The sequence below is a fragment of the Heliangelus exortis genome, chromosome 6, assembly GCF_036169615.1.
Source record: "Heliangelus exortis chromosome 6, bHelExo1.hap1, whole genome shotgun sequence".
NCBI lineage: Eukaryota > Metazoa > Chordata > Aves > Apodiformes > Trochilidae > Heliangelus > Heliangelus exortis.
The window spans coordinates 22,456,282-22,476,387 of NC_092427.1; the positions used below are offsets into that span (position 1 = coordinate 22,456,282).

At 36.1% G+C, this 20,106-nt stretch overlaps 1 protein-coding gene across 4 annotated transcripts in view; it reads right to left on the reverse strand.

Annotated features, from left to right (window-relative positions):
• Nucleotides 1-3,518: 3,518 nt before the first annotated feature.
• NBEAL1 (neurobeachin like 1) overlaps nucleotides 3,519-20,106 on the reverse strand; it is a 76,042-nt gene continuing 59,454 nt past the window's right edge. For 2 of the 4 annotated variants that reach the window (XM_071747165.1, XM_071747164.1), the window contains 16 exons: nucleotides 19,958-20,082; nucleotides 18,606-18,746; nucleotides 18,377-18,507; nucleotides 16,946-17,055; nucleotides 16,296-16,413; nucleotides 15,518-15,615; nucleotides 15,079-15,195; nucleotides 14,497-14,586; nucleotides 13,291-13,400; nucleotides 12,500-12,672; nucleotides 11,956-12,050; nucleotides 10,774-10,890; nucleotides 9,961-10,122; nucleotides 8,763-8,911; nucleotides 7,937-8,072; nucleotides 3,519-5,423 (listed from right to left, as the gene is read on the reverse strand). In XM_071747165.1, coding sequence (XP_071603266.1) covers nucleotides 5,322-5,423; nucleotides 7,937-8,072; nucleotides 8,763-8,911; nucleotides 9,961-10,122; nucleotides 10,774-10,890; nucleotides 11,956-12,050; nucleotides 12,500-12,672; nucleotides 13,291-13,400; nucleotides 14,497-14,586; nucleotides 15,079-15,195; nucleotides 15,518-15,615; nucleotides 16,296-16,413; nucleotides 16,946-17,055; nucleotides 18,377-18,507; nucleotides 18,606-18,746; nucleotides 19,958-20,082 — 1,974 coding nt within the window. In that variant the 3' untranslated portion in view covers nucleotides 3,519-5,321. Of the gene's footprint in view, nucleotides 5,424-7,671; nucleotides 8,073-8,762; nucleotides 8,912-9,960; nucleotides 10,123-10,773; nucleotides 10,891-11,955; nucleotides 12,051-12,499; nucleotides 12,673-13,290; nucleotides 13,401-14,496; nucleotides 14,587-15,078; nucleotides 15,196-15,517; nucleotides 15,616-16,295; nucleotides 16,414-16,945; nucleotides 17,056-18,376; nucleotides 18,508-18,605; nucleotides 18,747-19,957; nucleotides 20,083-20,106 lie in introns of those variants that run through there. The other 2 variants (XM_071747163.1, XR_011726528.1) reach the window with 2 other exon arrangements.

Below are 20,106 nucleotides of genomic sequence, written 5' to 3' on the forward strand. Positions count from 1 at the left end.
TTTCCCAAGTCCAGTAGATGAAAACACAGAATGGAGGAGTTCTCTCCTGAAGAAAAGTAGTGAAACACCTATTTTAACTGGGTTGTTAGGTAACTCAAACATCCCAGTTTTCTTCCACAGATGCACTGCAAAAAGGTGAATTAAGACCAAGCAACAGACACCTTTGATTAAACACTACAAACAGTTCCTCATCTAGGGGGTGTTGAAGACTGCAGTAAGAGAACAGCACTCCACTCAAACAGTACAAAGCACGCTCTGCTGCCAACTCTGAAGCATTTCTGCATTCAGGCATCCAATGACAACAACAGAGAAAAAGGGGACAACAGTTTTGGGGCTTTTTGTTTTGTTTTGTGTTGTTCTTTTTACCTGCAGTTGCATTTCAGAAAACCCTTGCTTCCTTTGCAAGTGTATGCTAACAAGAGTGATTAGTAATAATACAGAGATTTTGGCCCTTTGGGATGGAAGGAAAGATATCTTCCAGACATTTCAGTTCAGACTAATATTGGTATGTAATGAATCCACGTGTATGACTGCACTGGCTCTCCCCAGAAGGAGTCTACTAACAAGTGTTATGTTTACACCTGAAATTAACATAGCTTTTAAAGCAAAAAGCATTTAAAGCCCATTCTACAAAGCACTGAAGCACTGACTTGAATTTCCACTCAAGTAAATACAACCTTATTTAGTGCTTTCATCTAATAGTATTTATTAGGTCAGGCCTTAAGTTCACATTAGGATATTTATGTATACGCAGTTTTAAAAATTCTTTGAAAGGAAAAAAAATATATATATTCACAGTGCTTAGGCTCAGCAAGGTGCCTTTAAACAATGGAAGAGAGGAGTGCCTTCAAGTGACAAAGAGCAAGTGTTTACAAAGAGCCTCAATAGGTGGAAGAAGACTGACATCTCCTCTACTACCTTCCCCAGCTCTAAAGCTCCCTACCATACCATAATCCATATACAGATACACATTTTCAACTAAACATACACAGTGAAAGCTTTGTGAAGCATTTGGTTGCTGTATGTATGTTTTCTAATGATTTTGTTAACAGAGATTGAGAAAGATTGACAGAGGGAGACATGGTCTGGGAAAATAAGATAAACAGCTCCCCTTGACTAAGGCAAGACTTAGAAGACCTTCCTATTTATTTGTGCATTACAGTTAAAAATAAACGTAGCATTTCTGCAGGATCATCTTGAAGCAGACTTTGTTCCTGTATGCAGGGCTGCTGACAGTCCCAGACAGAGTATTTACAGTGCAGAAATTTAGCTCCTGCATTCAAAGGACACAGAAATACTACTTTCAAAAGGATCCTTACAAAGCAGTGAACTGACTAGAATATTTAAAGCCTGTAAGTTGATAAACTTGTTTTGTGAGAATATTCACAATCTAAGGTATAACAGGGGGAAGAAAAAAACTTGTTTATATCAGTGTTGCAGATCAGCAAACCAGTTGTAATGTGGGTGGGTGTTATTATTTGGTTGGTTTGTTTTCTTTTTAAATCAAACAGGCTTCCCAAAACCTGCTTTCTTTCTGCAATGTGTATTAACAATTAGGAGAAGTGCAGTTAGTTTAAGATTGGTATTCTTATTTTGTGCTGGTGTTGGTAAGTTACATGGATGTTAGAAGACACAGTTTCTAGATATTCTATGAAGAAGTATTAGATAACACGTATATTGATACAGAATAATTTGCATAAGTCAAATGACAAGCTGAACAGCAAACATTCCATTTTCTGAATGCTTGTATAGTACAAAAACTGCATAGACTAGAAGAAAAGGCAGATAAAAAGACAAAAATACTATCAAGAATTATAAGCAAATTGATAAAGAGAAATTTAACAAATATTTTACTTGAAATAAAGGAGAGATGTCTTCTAAATATTATCCTTTGGTATGCAAGTTCAAAACTGTGCTAGGGAGAAGTTACTCAGTAATGGTAACTACTTGATCTCATTTACATACAGGTATGAAAAGAGTCAGTTCAGTTCTTTTAGACATATATATTTATATAGATAATAGACATATCTACTATCTATCTATATATATTTACAGTCCTACTCAGTTATGCAGCTTCCAAGGTAAGCACATCTTAAGCTTTGATAAATAACATAAAGGTTGTTCCAAAAATTAAATGTAAGAAGACACCACCAGAAGACCTTGTCAAATGTAGTGTTATCTCACAGCTTTGATTTTTACACTTAAATAAATCTCTGTTCAGAACCAAAGGAGAATCTTGTTGCACCAATATTGTGAAAAGTGAAGCATGATCCTAAGCATTACTGACTTGAGGAAATCAAAAAATTATCAAAGTCAGTTCACTAATTTGCAGTGCGCTGTATAACAGACTCCTTTCAACCAACCTAAACAGCTGATCAGAAAAAATTCTACTTTTAAAGGGGTTTCTACAAATAAGTTAAAAGTGAAAGAAACAACATACCAGCTAATGCTCACACTTGCCACCTTTTTTATTTATTGGTTTTCAATAAAAACAAAGTGCAGACCTTCAAACCTATGGGGTTCCTTCCAGAGGGGCTCTGGCATGAGCACTGTGTGGGATGGTGAATACCTCTCATCTCCAAGGGCCAGATAATAGCTCAGAAGGCAACAGATGGTGGCACTCAGAGCTCACCTCTCTCCCTCCTCATTCTGCTCCTGCTTTGTGCAGAGCATAAACTGCCCTCAAGTTTCAGAGCCCAGAAGCTGCCCACATTTAACCCTCTTTGTGAAAATCACCTAATGCTTGTGACACACTGAACCGATGGTATTTATATGTCAGAGTTCTTCACTCTTTCATCCCCAAGTATTGCAACTACATTATATTTTACTTAAACTGACACAGTGTATTCAGTATTCTTTAATATTAAACTACTAAAACCATTAATTCAATTAATTAGGCATATATAAACACACCTAACCCACAGTAGGACATTTTCAAACGCATGAATCTCTGCAAGTAACAAAAAGAAAACTCTGCACTCAATAAACACTAAGTAAGACCTATATTGTCATTTTTTTCACTTGGTTCTGCTAGCCCAAAACATCATTTCTTGCCCTCTTCCTCTGCAAAAAAGCACTTAATCACATATATGCATTTAAAAAGAACATATATGCATACTTATAAAATCAACTCAGTGCCCCAAAAACCTCACATTCTGTGCTGAAATTCTTCTGAACCACTCTCAAAAGAGCTCCTCTGAAATCCTTTCTTCATGAAATCCTAATGGACAAACATACTTCACATTCTCATATACACACTTAATACTTCCAGTGTATCCTTACTATTTTTACTGATTAAAAATTTTCACTTCTCTATCACTTATGTGAAAATATGGAATGTGGGTTTTTTTACATACATGGAGTCTGAAAAAACCCACACCACTCTACTTTTGGAAATTTAATACTTTCTTGACAACTGAATCCAGGAAATATTCTTCAGTTTTGCCTAACTTTCCAGATGATCCAGTCTGTCACAGTGATTAGTTATAGTATTGCAACTATGCATAGACCCATTTATTCACTAATCTGATTTATTATTTCATTTACAAAAGTTAAGAAAAAGTAATGCAACTTTCTCTACACAGCACACTAATCAGTCATTAGGAGGGGTTACTTTTTTTCCAGTAAAGAAACTGAGGAGGAGAAAACTGTTTTAAGGATATTAACAGAACTTTTGTGGGGTATGGTGGTATTACGACTTCTACAAAGTTAATAATTATTGTTCTAAAAGTTAATGAAATGACAATATACATTATGGAGTTTCTCAGGTAGTTCAACAGCTCCCCAGCCACAGGAAATATTTGATCACATTTACAGAAGATACAACACACATCCATTTCCATAAATAAATAAAAATAACAAAAAAGTGATGGTAGAGGGAAGGAAGGGGTAGGCAAAAGGGAACACACTAGCTAACAATTACTTATAGCTCTGCTCTATATCTATACTCCTCTCACCCCATGGTATTTTCTCCTTTTAATAGACATACATACATACATGTATGTACATACATATATACAAACATACATACATATATACACATACACACATATCTTTGCAAGCCAATCCAAAAATTCATATTTTTCCATCAGGCTTTTCTAACAGTATGGAGTTTATCATTTAAATCATTAGACTTTGTAAGACTGCCAGGACAAGAGGAAAACGCACACCCTTCTCTCATTGCATTTCACTAAACCAAAAAAACTCAAGTAATAGCTTCTACAAAATAGAGCATACAATTTGAAATTGTTTTGTTGTATACAGTGCATGTATGGATCTGCTGCTTTCTTGTCCTAGGTCTTAAACACATTTTGAAAATTGATACATTATCTGTTTCCCTGCTGTTGTTTCTTTACAGAGCAACAACAACAAAAAAATGGCTAGCTGGTTCAGTGAGCAATAAGCCAAGAAACAAACAGGTGCTATTTAACTGAACAGTGCTGCAGTGCTGTTCAAATGATTTTGCAGTGGAAATTTATCCTGGGTTTTTTTTTGTACTAATTGCCTTACTAATGAAGCAGATTGATCTTTGGCAAATATAGATACCAATCCTTCCTTCTTGTATGTCTTTAAGACACTAAATATATTATGCGATTTCTCGGTGTGTGTCTTAGTCTACTTAACAACATAAATGATTTTCAGCAGGAAGTATTTCTGCCTCCTTCAGCTCATTCACCACCTTCATCTCCTTTGAAGTTATTCGTGTTTGTACTTTAAACAATTTCTGATAATCAAGTAGTGCAACAAGGATGTTCCTTGCAGAACAACCTAAAACTAGAACTATACATAAGAAGACAGCAACAGCCATATACAGGAACAAATTGTCATCAGGCTAAAACACATATGGAAAAGATCATAACTGCCACCTATCCCTATTTTTGACAACTGCAACTGACATAATTTTAATCTACTGCTGGGGACTTGTAATGCTGTCAAAGCAAATCCAAGTATCTTTGTTGTGCTCAAGGAGCATCTGACCCTGTCCAGCTTTAAAACAAATGCTACTTAAATTCAATTAGTAAGCTTGAGTTTGAGTTTGGGTTTGGAATTTTTGGGTTACTTTTTTTTTTCCTTTTTTTTCTGAACCATGGTTTTAGCAGCTATTTAGAGAGGGATTCTGCTGTGACCAAGTCAACACAGTTATAGACAAATATGCAAGCAAGCTAACTTGCATGAGTGCATATAATTATTACTATACCTCTACCATAGATTCATCTTCAGCAGACTTAAGAATCAAGCCCTCGAAAGCTGAGATGTACATTCAAAGTGACCAAAAGATTAAACATGTTTCTGGAATCCATGAAAAAAGGTAGAAGCAGCAATCACTTGGAACCTCGAGTGTTATATTCAGTCTCTCCTGACGAAATCTGGCTGAGCCGTTTGCTTGATCCCCACAGCTTGCGGGAAAGCTGACCTGAGCGCATCTGTTCAGAAGTAATTCAGAGAAACAAAAGGAGGGGGAAGGGATAAGGTGGATAAATTAAAAAAGAATTCAGACACCGAAATGCAGAGACTGCAATGTACCACATAAACAAAAGTACACCAACAAAAAGTATTTGAAAACAAATCAAAAGTTACACTTAAGGATGGATCTTGGGACTGACAAAAAAACCCCAGACAAAACACAAATCATAGTCTTTGATTTTCAGCAGCCAAAGGGGTATTACCAAGTAATGCATCCTTAATACTTAACCTACTGCAAATGGCTTACAGTGTTTAGATTGCTATTTTGATAGGAAGGAAAAAAGAGGTGAATGTCAAGAAAAAGTGAAGCAAATTAGAAGAACATTTTATTTTAGAGATTTCAAACAGAAATTGGTAGAAGTGAAAAAGAAAAGATAACCAGAATGCAGGGCAGTGATGGCAGAATGAAGGAAAGAGAAAAAGGTTATCTCCCAGTGTCTAGTTTATACAGTCTTCTGAAGAACCTGGGTGAAGTGCTCAGAGTAAAATTTAAACCAGAAATTACTCATACTGAATATCCCAGAAGTAAAGGGAGATAATAATCCAGCATCTGGTAGGTCTGCAATCTGACAGCAGTTGGTAAGAAACAGTTTTCATTTACTCCTTAAGTACAAGGTTTATGATTGGCCAGTAGTGATCATGCTGGCAGCTGACCAGGTAATGAAATCCCTTGCAGTTTAACAAACAAGGTGCGTGCCTTAGCAGCACAAGTTTGAGAACTGATCTCAGGAGTTAGTACAAATTAAGCATGCTTAAAACTTCATCATGACAGCAGCAGTATTCTAGAAAAGGCACAATGCTGACAGGCATTAATACTACCAAGTCATAATCCCACAGGCTTCTGCAACATCCCAAACAGCTAAGTAATTGTTAAAAATACAAAAATATTTATTATACTTCACTTTATTCTGGATGCTGCCAGTGCAGAAACACTAAAGACCAATCTTAATACCAAGCAGCATTTCACTTTATGTACAATAAAGATGCTTAGTCTCTTCCTTTTTATTCTAAGGATCAGTATTGCTACCAAAAGCCCAAACTACAACACTCTCTTCTGAATAAGGATAAAATTCTAGTAATTACTATATTCCTCCCAAACTACAAATAAATAAATTAACAAATAAATGCCCCACATACACATGCTTTTCAAATATTTTGATTTATGCCACTGTAGAAAACTAGAGAATCTGGGACATAATGTTGTTCCTGCTATGTTTGCAGGGTGTGTTTTTTAAAAAAACATTATTTACATGGATATTAAGCTTGCAGATTGTCTAATTTATAAACAGAAAATTCTGGAAAAAAGATTCATTTGAAAGCCTCTATATTAATAAAAGGAATCCAGTCTTAGAAACAATACTTGCCCCACAGCTAGAAAAATAAATGTGATTAAGAACTTCAGTCTAGTGAGTTACATAAATTTCAACCTACGAAAGATATTTTCTACAGAATAGGAAGCTTAGAAATGACAGTGACTTCAAAACTCCTGTTAGAAATATTTAACCATATCACAAGCAGCTCTTTGTCATCTCTACAGTAGGACTTCCAGCTGAAAGTCTGTGGAAGCCTCCCCTCCCCATCCTCTGAGCAAAATCATACTACCACTGTGTGGAGCCTGTTTCAAATATTAAACTACATATCTCCCAGCTAAAACATTTTGAAGTGCTGGCAAATAAAGCTCCTCTGTTTTCACAATCCAATTACAAAATTAAATTAAGATACACTTTTTGGTATGTACTAAAGGTCATGCAAAATGCATATACACATTTTCAAATAAATATACTGCTGCAAAACAGATACCGGGTTATAAAGAGAAGCAGGTCTAAGCTAACTCAAGAGCTTTGAAAGTCATGACAATAGGTACTTAAAGCAAAGCCTGGGTTTTGAACAAAAAAAAAAATTTGGCTAGGCAATTTTACAGATGGATGCTCTGTTTCCAATATTACATATGTAGTACCAACAAGTTTATATTCACAATATGGAGCACAGAGCATATGTGGAACCTATACAAGTGATTCGTTGTGCATTGCAATTAGAGACTCTTAGGAGAAAGAAATAATATTTTTCTGCCAATGTATATTAAAAGATATCTGACATAAACCATAAAAACACAGAGAGTAACTTGCTCGGTTTTGATTCCAATTTTCTTCTAGAAAATTATTTAATCAAGAAGTGGCTGACAACACTATCACATTCAAAAAAGGTTAGCCACTATGACTTTGCTTTTTCAGATGTGAGTGATAAAAGTCTGGAAGTTAGTCCAGCTGAGCTTCCCATCTGCAATCTCTATACACCTTTGAATCTTAGTGAGAAATTTCAGTAGCGTAGTCTCAAGTTACTTCTTTCCCACTGAGAACTGAAACTTGCTCTTAAATTTACCCTGCCACAGAGGAGACCTCTTGCTCAACTGGAAAGCTGAAATAAGTGAACTTCCCACTGTTTGGTAGAAAAAGTTCTTGATGGTGGGTTTTACCTCTGCTGGCTTGCCAACACCAACGATAATCAACTTGCCATCCTCCAAGCCAACCAGGATGTGGCTATACTCTTTGGTGACAGAAATGCAATGAATTGGCAGTCTCATTGCTAAGGGAGAGATGCTCAGACTCAGGCTGAAATGATAAAAATCACAAAGAGAAAACACATCATACATTTGTTTGCACGTACTGCAAAGAATTACACTGCAGTGGAAATTGCTGTCTGCAGGATGCACTACACAACACATTAGCTCAAGGATTGTTTGCAATTTCAGTTATTGTAAAACTCCTAAGTAATGACCTAAACATACTCCAGAATAGTGTCCCAATAACAAGTAAAGGCACGGAAGGGCAAGTCAGTAAATTAGGACATTTTCACTAAAGAACAGTAACATTAGTCTCACAACTGCTTAAGTGACAAAGATCACTCCCACTCTGTAGAGCAATGAAGCTTAAAAAGTTTAAAACTCTGTGCAGAACAATATGAGGTTTGATCCTGCAGTTGCTGAGCTCCCAGTGACTATTCAGATTTTTGGACAATCACAGCTTGCACGTCAGACACCACTATTCCTAAATTTTGCCAGTTCTAGTCAGCATACTTAGGATAAGTGCCTGAGAAGAAAGGGATGTGGCACAACCTCTCATTTATACTTTCTCCCTCAGTTCCCCCCCCAAAAGAGCTTTTTAGAAAGACAGAAAAAAGCAATGGCTTCCACCTATAGTGCTAAGCAAGGTCCATTCTCTACCATCTCTCCCTCTCAACCATTTCTCTATAAGCCTTTACATTTTCACCTCAGCAACAAAATACTGATGGTGGTGCATTACCTGTAGAGGTCCCGTATGGAAAGAAATCCCTGTAAGCTGCCCATCACGATGTACTCCCCAGTCACACACAGATCTGACACTTCCTCCTTCAGAGTCTCAGAACCCAAATACTTTCCATTGATAGAATAGAGATGTAATGCATTCTTATCCTGAACAGATCAAAGACAAATCTGTCACTGAGGACTGACTGGATTAAGAGTGTATTATTATTATTTTTATTTTTATCTTACTAAGAGGAGCTAACTTGGCCAATAACCTGCAGATGATATTGCTGACAACAAGTTTGTTTGTTAAAAGATGCAAAAGTACCAAGCATATATGCAATGTGCAACAGTACCAGGCCCTATATAGATTTTCAAAAAATTATTCTTTGTTACTTCTTGATTTAACATCCTACCTATCCATCTAATCAATTCCAAATTTTCTGGAAATAGTAATAGATTTAATCAACAGGTCTCTATTTTATAAGGGTTTTGTTAAGGAAGAAGAGAGCACTTTTCAGCCCTGCTGCCATCCTCCATCCCCCACCCTAAATTGAAAAGCAGCAGAAAATACGTATATTTCCACAGAGCTAGATCTAGAAGTAGGTTTTTTTTCTGAAAAAAGGCAATGAATTCTTGATGGATTAAGGATACAGCTAACACAATCTTAAGTTCCTCCAGCCTGACAAAACCTTGGTCTCTTCTCTCTCCACCTTCCCAATGCCTACATCCAATGAATTTGTCTTCCAAGGAATTCCCCACGCTAACAGAAACTATAGCAGCTCTACCCTTATTACAGCAAATACACAGCTACTCAATAGACAGAATAAGCTACACTGTAAACATTACAGCCATTTTCCCAATCCAAAACTAAGAAATATCAGTGTAGTCATTGGGCACCTTGCACCTAGGCTTCTAAGGCTCTGTTTCTGTGTATAATAGAACTTGCTAGTTTTCCACTTCAAAGCAACCCTCCCAGGGAGATTAACTAACGCATTTTTCTTGTAGATTTTCATAAAACTTAAAGGAGCAGAATATGCCTATGATTTGTCTTTTAATCAAATTTCACTGAAATTTGCTAGCAAAACTTAAAAAGGAAAAAAAATTAGGCACAGAATGCTCAAAAAGCCTTACTACTTTAGGAAATAAGGATAAGGTTAGGTACATTTATGATTAAAGCCTTCAGTAAAACAAACAGAGCTATTCCATGAATGTACCTTATGAGTAGTCTTTCCTTCTATGCTGGTGTGGACAACTATATGGCCTTCCCAGGACACAGCCAGATTGGGAACAGTCAGCAGGAGGGAACTCTCACAAGGTGGTCGCAAAGTCCTCACATATTGACCTTTCCGAATAGTGCGGACAATAATTGTCCCATCCTGCAGTGACCAAATCCAGGGAAGTCTTTAATCAGCAGGCAAGTTACCATAACAGACAGAAAAGTATTTAAATACAGAGGGAATATTTTGAATGCACTTAAATCCTTAACCGGGGATCAAGACTCCAAAGTAACAGGAACTCTGTAAAGATGTTTTCCCCTTATGGCCATTTACTATAAGGTTATGAAAAAACAAATGCAAACGGGGCAAGAGGAGGTTCACAGGTCACATTTATAAGTAGACATTAAACACAGTACAGACGAGTTCAGCAGCCTGCCAGTGGAGTGCAGTAAGGTAGAGCAAAAGTTAGCTGCACAGAACCTTTGAGGTTAAGGAAGGAGGGAAGAACCTGTCACAGAATTGTTTTTATGAGAAGCCTAAGGTCTCTGGATAAGTCCATACACATTAAAGCTCATTTGTGCAGAGTAACACAGTGTGGTATTCTGAGTCTATGCTGTGTGAAGCAGTTTGAGTCAGCTTGATTTGATCAGAAACCAAGGGAGATGGCACACATCTTCTAGATGCAAAAAGCTGAAGAAAAATATTGTGAAGTATTCATATTTTTTTTTTATGATTCTTCATCAATTTCAAATATGCTCTATGGTTTAAGTAGAGAAGAAGCAATGAAGAGAAAAATATGAGGATGCTTACCCTGGATCCTGACACTGCCATATCCAGTTCAGTGCTGATGCCAACACTTGAAACTTCATCAGTATGCCCATAAAGGATCTGTAATGGCTTAGGTGCCAGGCCTACAGGCACTCCTCCCTGAGAGAAACAAACACGTCCTCTTGCAGATGAAGGACAAACAAAAACTAAATTTCTGATATCATCAGTATCAGTTGTGTGAGATGTATATTTGACACAGGCCAAAACCAAAGCCATAAGTCAACCATTCTGTTTTCAATTTATTGCCTTTTATATCAGCAGCCCTATTTACTGAAATCACAAGAATGAATGACCATATAGTTACCATGTGGATGTGAAAGACAGAATTACTTAGCTGACTTGTTTCTATGTTTTCAGATGTCCAGAAATGCAAGGACCACAGTGAGCAGATCTAACAGGAATTGTGCCCTCACTCACCCATTTGATTTTTCTTTACCTGTGCATCTGGGCTTATTCAGTTCTTACAGTTTACCCTGAAATTAAGCACCATCTTCACTGTCAAGCTAAAGAAGCTGAAAGCTATTTTGTTTACAATTACAGAAACTCTGTTCCATATTCTAAGGAACAGTAGGGAAATAATCCTTCTTAATGATGGTCAGTAGTATAATATGCAAAGGAAATCCTGCAATAATGCTAATAAAATACCATTTTAATAATGCTAATAAAATAGACATTTTTCAACATGTCAATATTACTTAGTGCTTTTGTGCCACTAAGTGAACTGTCAGGATATCCAGATATTCTCAAACCAGTTCTAAGGCAAAACCTGTGCTTAGAGAGAAGGAACAGTATATAGTATAGTTTATAATTCTAAAGAGGACTACATGATATCTGTGATAGAAGTTTGACTGTGTGTCTTCTTTGATTCTTCCATCCATAGAATGGAGGATAATATTTGCCTGCCCTGAAAATCATCTATGAAATCTTTAAGCCTGCCCCTACTACACTGTACTTCAGCTATATTGTTACTAATGTGTATAGTGAGTATTTCACAGAAGACAATGGGAGTAAAAAAACTACTAAGCTAATCTATTTTAGTGGACTATCTTCCCTGCGAACCTGAAAGAAAAGGAAAAAAAACCCAACCAAAAACATCAAAGCAAAACAGCGAATGACAGAAAAGCATCCAGAAAAAACTTCTCAGAGTATGTCCAAATAACCTACCTGCTGAACTATTTGCCATATCATACAGGTAGTGTCTCTGGAGCCTGAAATTAAATGAATTCCACAGTGATCTATTGCCAAGCAGGTCACAATATCTAGATAAAGGAAAGAAAATAGGACATTATCACATACATAGTTAAGACTAATTTCCCACCTAATTACAATATACATACAATATGTTAACAATACATCCTGATTTGCAGTCAGCATGAAACATTCCTCTGCAATAAGGGATGATGAGACTGTGTTAAACAATAAAGTCATTGTACAGCCAGATATTCCAACTGGACTTAGTCAGCTTTGCTACTTAAAAATAGCAGTCAAGCCTTATTTTGAAGCTGCATAAAAACATCACTACAATGACTAAGAAGCCATGCTCAAGTAATTTATGTATAAATCGTGGCTCAAATATTCTTCTGTTCATACACTGCCATTCCCTTTTAACACATCTGTCTGCCAAGGAGCATTGGCTGGAATTCTTTTCAAAAAGACCCAACATCAAGGTACAACACAAAAATCTTAATTTCACAGTAGAGTTACTAACTCATGTGCCTAATGTGTTGTCCAACCAGCTTGCCCTTCGTAAGAGATGTCACTCTGATGCTGTTGTCCCAGTGTCCTCCACTAAAGAGGAGTTTGGCATCATGGGATACTGCAAACAACTTAGATGTGATCTCCAGTCCTGGTGCAAAAGGACCACTCACGTTGCGTTGTGTTCTGTAGGCAGAGGATGAACAGTTAAGAGTAACCTTAGTCCAAACCAATGCATTTTGCACTTCCTATATGCTTAAAAATTAATGGAAAATTCCATCTATAGAAGGAGCTATATATAAATATATATATAAAAAAAAAAAAAAGAAATTCTGGACCTGATAGCCATCATCAAGTGGAAGCCAGATTTCACCTTTGATCCTTTCAGTCTTTCATGCAATTTGATTCTGTAAGGATAACTCATGTTCCTATTAAGCACTGTGATATTACAGAAAAAAAGGAATCTTCTAAAAGCCAAAGAAAGAAAACCAATACATATACCTGCACTATAGTGTAAGAAATTAGGAGGACTACCCATCTCAGATTCTAAGACAAGTTTTTATGACTGATAGTTAGAAAAAAAAAATGGAAGCAGCTCTAAGAATGAACTTTAGTATGTAATACTCTTCTAGTAAGGAGTTATGTATATGGTATTTCAGAGGCAGTATTACTGAACATCAGAAGATGCATTCTTAGGTGAAAGCTCAGACAAGGAAAACAGTACAGTCTCCTGACTGTTAAACAATTACTGTATTTTATTACTTTAGATGCATGCATCTTGAATTCTCCTCATCACTTGCTTACTTGGGATTTGTTACTGTGGTATCCCTGATGAATGTAAAATAGTTGGAGATATTTTTATCATAAGGTAGCCAACCATGAGTTCCAATAATGCAGTTCAGACTTGCTGTTACCTAAAAAAATTGAAAGAAAAATTGCTGAAACCCAGAGGCATATTTTATGCTTTTCTTTAATGGTAATGGAGCTTCCTTATGAAAGTTGCCTACTCCAGCATACACTTCTTGAGAATTTACCACAAAGAAAAAAGCCCACATCCCTCATCCCCTACAGTTTGTTTTTTTTTAAATAATTCCAGCTCAAATGAGTTAATCCACAGGTGGTACATGGTACATATTAAGGTAGCTCAGAGAAATTTAAGGGGGCTGGAACGGAGGAGACAAGCAAACAAAACCCCAGCCAACATTACCATTCATTCACTTAGTTTAAGGTGCTGCTTCCCTTCTTTGAAATAGAAATTATCAATAGTTAACATACCAACATATGAAGTTTAAAAAAAATTGTACTGGAGTTCTATTTCTTATAAAGTACTTAAGGAATCTAACTATTGGAGATTATTTTCATCAGAAACTTAGAAAAAACACCATGAGAATTTTAGACATTCCAAATGACATACACACAAACCACATTAAGCCAGGACAAGAAGTTTGACCTACAAAACAGGAATATTGGAAAAGAATATTTTTTCGTGCAGAACATAGGTATTATTGCATGCAGGACAGTATGCTGATCATACACAGAGATGTAAATACAAAAAGACTCTCCTCCTCTCATCATTTGGCCATCTGCCATGGTACCAGCACCAGTATTAGTGCAGTAATTAATTCTAGGAACAGTATGGGCCTTTGCAGTGTCTATACACCACTTACAGTATTTTTTTAATATATGGGTTGGGAAGTAATAATAAACATAATGATGCCATTAATAAATCAATACACTCATTTTAAAGCTGGAATGTATTGCACTAGGGAATTGATTGCTACCATGGAAGTGGATGAAATAGGCAACTTACAACACACCTCACTTCAGCCTCCATTTTTCTCATCAGTTCTTAAATGCTATTCAACAAATCATTCTGCCATATCTTCAGAAGATAAAAACTTATAGCTGACACATCACACACTAAAGGAACACATTTGGACAGAAACAGCTAAGAACTGTTTCTCCTTGCCTGTCTGCAGTCTAGGAATAGTACTGACACACACAACTTACCAAGATCTCTGGGCTTCCCTGAGAAATAAAGGAACGTGACTGATTCCTGGGGACAACAGCTTTGACAATGGGCACACCATCACTGATTCCCTAAGAGAAAGGACATGGTTTTGGTCTGATTAATCAAGAGCTTAAGGACAAACCTAGAACCTGTGAAGAGTTACATCCAAAGCCTCTGGAATCCGTGTCAGACCTGTACAGTACTCCAAGAGACTGGTATATATATGTATATTCAGTTCATGCAGGTATGCCTTGTTGTCAACACCAGAAATTAAATTCTACCTCTGTTCTGATTCAGTGAGTTTAGCTACAAAGTTCAGTGAGTCCTTGGATACCACTAGTGATGTTCTTAGCTTTCTTGATGTGGTGGCTAACTTAATATTCCAACAGCATACATACAAGCAGCCAGCAGGTAAAAATTTATGGCATTCAGTCTCTATGAAGCTAAATAAAAAGACAGAGGTCATTTTATACACATTGCATTTTAAGATATTTTCTGATTTTCCTCTAGATTGTGATCTTTTGTTTCAAGTATATCAGAAGTTTTAGATTAGACTTTAGACAATTTGAAGAAATATCTACCTCTATGAAGAATGACTTCAGTTCAGTGAGGTGCTGGAAGACATTTAGAGTCGAGGTATCATTTTTACTTAGTCTTTGCACTACCTCTTCTGCTGACAGCCTTTGTGGATGAGGCTCCTAGGAGACAATATTCAAAGGAATATCAAATTAGACAAATTAATCAGTTTGTTCAAGTCACATAAGATACTCACAATCTTACAGGAAATCAATGGGAAAACAAACTCTTCAGCACCCAATTTCCATTCTTAAAGTGAGTCAATTTCTTTTGAAAAAAATACACTACAATCAATGTGAGCTTCATAAATTGTAACAGAACAAAGACTTAATATTCGTAAAATTACACACCATTATCTTAAATTTTTCATTTTTACAGAAGCCCTTTGTAACTCATTTGGATTTAATTAACAAAAGGTGATAGAGAGGGAACAAATACCATTACCTTTAAGAGCTGACATGGCGTTTGCCCAAAATTGTTTATCATCCCTTCTAAAGCTTTCCTTTCTTTCTCATCTGTTAAAGTATCCAAATCCACAGCCCCTGGATCACAACCAGAACAATGAAGGGTAAAGAAAAAGGAAACCATAAACCAAACAAGTTACTGAGAACCAATATGATCCATAAATGTTGTGAAACTTAATTTAATTGCAGCATTATTATCCTTTATTCCAGAAAAGTCTCCAACCAATCCCTCCATACAAAATATGATCTGAAAACTCCACTAATTTTAAGTGGAATTTTAAACATATCTGTAAGTGCAAGAGTTGAGGCTTTTTCCTTATCAAATTAATTTAATATACTTCATGCATACAATAAGCTGCACACAAAAGGCACCCACAATTCATCTCTGTAATTAACAGACTAAGATTTGCCTTGACTCCTAAACCACAAGAAATCTCTTCCCACAAATACTTTTAAGCAAGCAAATGGGAAACTAATGAAAACCTCCAAGCAACTTCTAGAAACAAAACACAAGCAACAGGAACAGCCCCTGTTTAAAAAAACCCCACAACTTTATTAACATTTGAGGTTCACAACTTCTGATAAAAGCATCAAACATTCTCATTAATTGATGAAAAATTATAAATTGTGCTGCCATATTTCATCTATATTTCTGCTGCCTTTATGTTACTGCATGGCAGACTCACAAATCAAGTGTGTTCTAATACTGAAAACCCACAAGTCTGATGACAATGACAACAGAATATACAGGTTTGTACCTTCATAAGTACAATAATAGAACACATTGAGCCCCTCCACTGCAGCTGGTCCCCTTTGCTTGTAGCCAAAAATTAAATCAATCCATTCGTGTAGATGGGCAGAAACGTACTCAGATTCCTAGAAGGAAAAAATGCTCTGATAAGAAGAAGAGAAGCACTGCTCCCTTCTTGAGGTATCTACTGTTTTCTGTGAAAGAAACTTTATTCCTAAACTAAGAGTCTCCACAAACTAGTTTTATACCACTGTATAGGGCAAAAACATAAGAATATCCATGTGTGTCAAGGGCAGCAACTTAAGACTACTGAAATGCAACTATGCAAGGGTAGGTAAGATACCAGTTCTCTAATTTCATGCAGAATAATCTTTAAAAAGCAAGGGAAGCCTAATCACCTAAACCCACCTAATTTTGTATTTTAGCTCTCAGGGCAGCAAACTCCCTATTTATTAATATCTTCAGGTTCTTTTCCTTTTTATTTCTGAACAGTTTTGTCCACAAACTACTTTTAACTGAAAGTTCCAGTGGTACTTGCAATGTCAAATGCAACCACAACCCTAGTCTGAATGTACTCCCAGTATTTTACACATAAGCCACAGTGACAATGTGGAGTTGTAGTTTATCCTTACTTTACTCAATAAATCATCATCTTACCAGAGCCTTCCTGTGCTTATAAATAAAGTCTTCTGGCGAGTGGGCCCATTTGGGTAGAACAACATCATTTACCACCTCTTTGGATATTTGAAGTCGACCTAAATTAAAACCTGGTGAATAATTTGGAGAATTTTAAGAGTTACTAAAAAATATTTCAAATATATCGATTTCTCAATAAAGAATATAGTATTATTGGTATTATTATTATATAGTATTATTATAAGAATATAGTATTATTATAATATTAATATAATAATATAGTATTATTATTCTTTATTTCTCAATAAAGAAAAAGTATTATTTTCTCATTATTTTCTCAAAATTGGAAAATTCCTAATGTAAATCTCCAGTAACAATACCACTGCCACAGGAGGCTGCATTCCACTCTGAATGTTTAAAATGTTAAAGGAAACAGGATAACATTTGCCCAAAGCACCTAGACTACTTGGAAGCTGAAGCCCCAAACTTAAAAGTAGCATTAGTCATTTACACACCTATCTGTTACACACCTGGACTTTCTTTCTTTTACCAGGACGAAGAGTCCAAAACATTTTAATGACATTATTCCTAAGAATGAAGTTACTTATAGTTTAAATGGTTCTGAATCAAGGCTTTCAAGAAGTCTAAAATCACACCAACTTTCATTGAACAACTCTAAACTCTTAAATGACTTTTGAACATGTGACTTGTGTGTTTCCAGTATTTGTATCTTAAAACTCCAGCAGACTGTAGCTAGCAGTCTAAACTAGCAGCAGCACATATATGGAAATCCATTTTTAGATAATATTTAACAGGTAGAGAAACAATTTCCTATGCAATAAATGTGAATTTAAAAATGGCTAGAAGTCTCATATCAGAATGAAGGATGCTGCCTTTTCAGACAGCATTATATATATATGAATGAAACAGCTTTTTATTCCTTCTTCTGAAGTGTACTGAAACCTTACGTGGCTCTAAAATCAGGTGACCTAACACTGCAATGGAAAATGACTACAACAAGCAGAAAACATGCTGGTTGCCTAGCACAAATAAACCCCCACACATTTGAAGATGTCCAAACTCTATTACCCAAAGAACCTAATAAAGAGAATACTAATTAATCTGTATTAAGTTTTACTAATTAATCAGTATTAACTATTGCTAACTTTTTCTTTAAATGAGCATGTATGATATTTTATATTAGGTAAATAACTCTATCTCCAGACATGCACAGACCCCCAGTCTGAATTTTAAACAATGTTTAGGCTGCTGCATAAAACAACTGGTGTTTTTATTAAACAGTTTTAAGCCAGCATGATGACTGAAGTAATTTCTACAAGCACATTATAAAGCTCAAGTAAGTAGTGTTCCACAGCATTCAAAAAAGGTTGTAACATCTATTTTCAATACATGAACAGTTTTCTGTGAGAATATTCTGAGTCGTTAGTTTACCATTTTGATTCTCCAGGAACTCTGGAAAGTAGAAGAACTCTGGGATAAGTTCCTTGACATCATTGGGGTTGTCCATGAGCGCCTGCCAGGAAGCAGGAATAGAGTGGAACTGCCTGTCAGCACAGTCAAATCTGTGGATCAGAAAACTCAGGTTTGACTTTGATCATTCTTTTAGTAAAATGAAAAGGAACTAAAAAAGAAAGGTGCTGTTCATTTGCTCACGGCATACCTGCCACTTTGAAGCTGAATATGAAGTGTTGTGAAAGGTTCCACCCGAATGAGGTAATGCATGACACCAGCAGCATTTGAGTAATGTGTCCCATAGTGAAACTTATCAATCATCCCAAAGGGATCCTCGAAATTCTCGTATCTAAGAAAATGAAATCTTAATAAATACAACTGAGCACTGCTATTTACATGTGGATTGTTCTTACTGGAGGTAAAGATTCAAAAGGAAATTATCACATCAATCCGTAAGAAAATTCAAGCTCTATAAACCTAAGGATTACAATTCTGACTTGAAAAGTCCCTAAGCAAAAGACTGCTGAAAAATTGAAATGAACACCAGATAAAGCCTTTGTATACCTGTTCTTTATATTTTTCCCTAGGCATTTGCTATCAGCTGTCGGAAACTGGATAGAGGGCATGACAGGAGTGATCAGCATGATTTTAGATAACAGACAGAACCTCCCACATCACTAGGCTGAATATTTATTACTGAAGAAACTTGTAACAGTTTCCAGCAAGATTCAAGAAATAAAACATTTTCAAAAGACTGTAAGGCTGACTATGTCAGAATGCTGAAAAGTGATTTAACACGTAGACAGATTTCTTTTTCTAGTGACAAACTCACTCTACATTACTACACCACCACCTGGCTGATACATTTCTCTGTCACCTATTAAGAGAAATTATAGTCGAACATACTGCTAGAGAACTAATTTCATTACAGTCAAGGATGGAGCCTCATCATTCAAAGAGAAGTCTTCATGTTCCAAGTTCTCAGAATAAAGCAGGTCTTGAAAGATGCAATACCAGATGCAATCTGGTATGATAGCACACTCCCCACAGTAGCAAAAAGGAAGCATCACTGCTCTGGTGTGTGGGTGTAAGTCCCTGACATTCCTACTTACAGAGGAGTTTGCTGGAAGCCACCAAGTTACATTTTATTTTGAAGATAATAATCCATGCTTGCAAAAAAGAGCAGGAAGCACAGATTTATGATCAATGCTACCCCCCAGCACAGGCAGCTCAGGTCATCAGTATTATTTTGCAGTCCTTATCATGTAGCAGATATGGGACACAAGATGGCTCTTCAAGTTGGTAGGGTATTAAATTCTCTCTACAGCCCTTCATTTTTTTAACTCTAAGAAACAACTGAAAATTTACAACAGTAAGTTTTGTCCTCTTAGAGCCATGTAAGATAACTAATCTGAATGCAGAAGAAAAAGCAAATCAACAATCTTTGAAAATGGATCTGCAATATTATAAAACTAGTTTTTAAGAATCTCACTGTCACAACTTTATTTTTTAAATTTGTTTTTAACCTGGAGAAATATAACTGAGTGTTCAAATACATACTTCTCTTTCACAGCCTTAGCATTTTTTTCATTTACAACCCCTATGGGCTTGGAGAGATCCCTAAAGACTGCAGGATTATTCAGGTCCAGTTCTTCTGATGTATAATCTTGTAAAATCCAAGGGAACTATAAAAAGAGTCAAAGATCAAA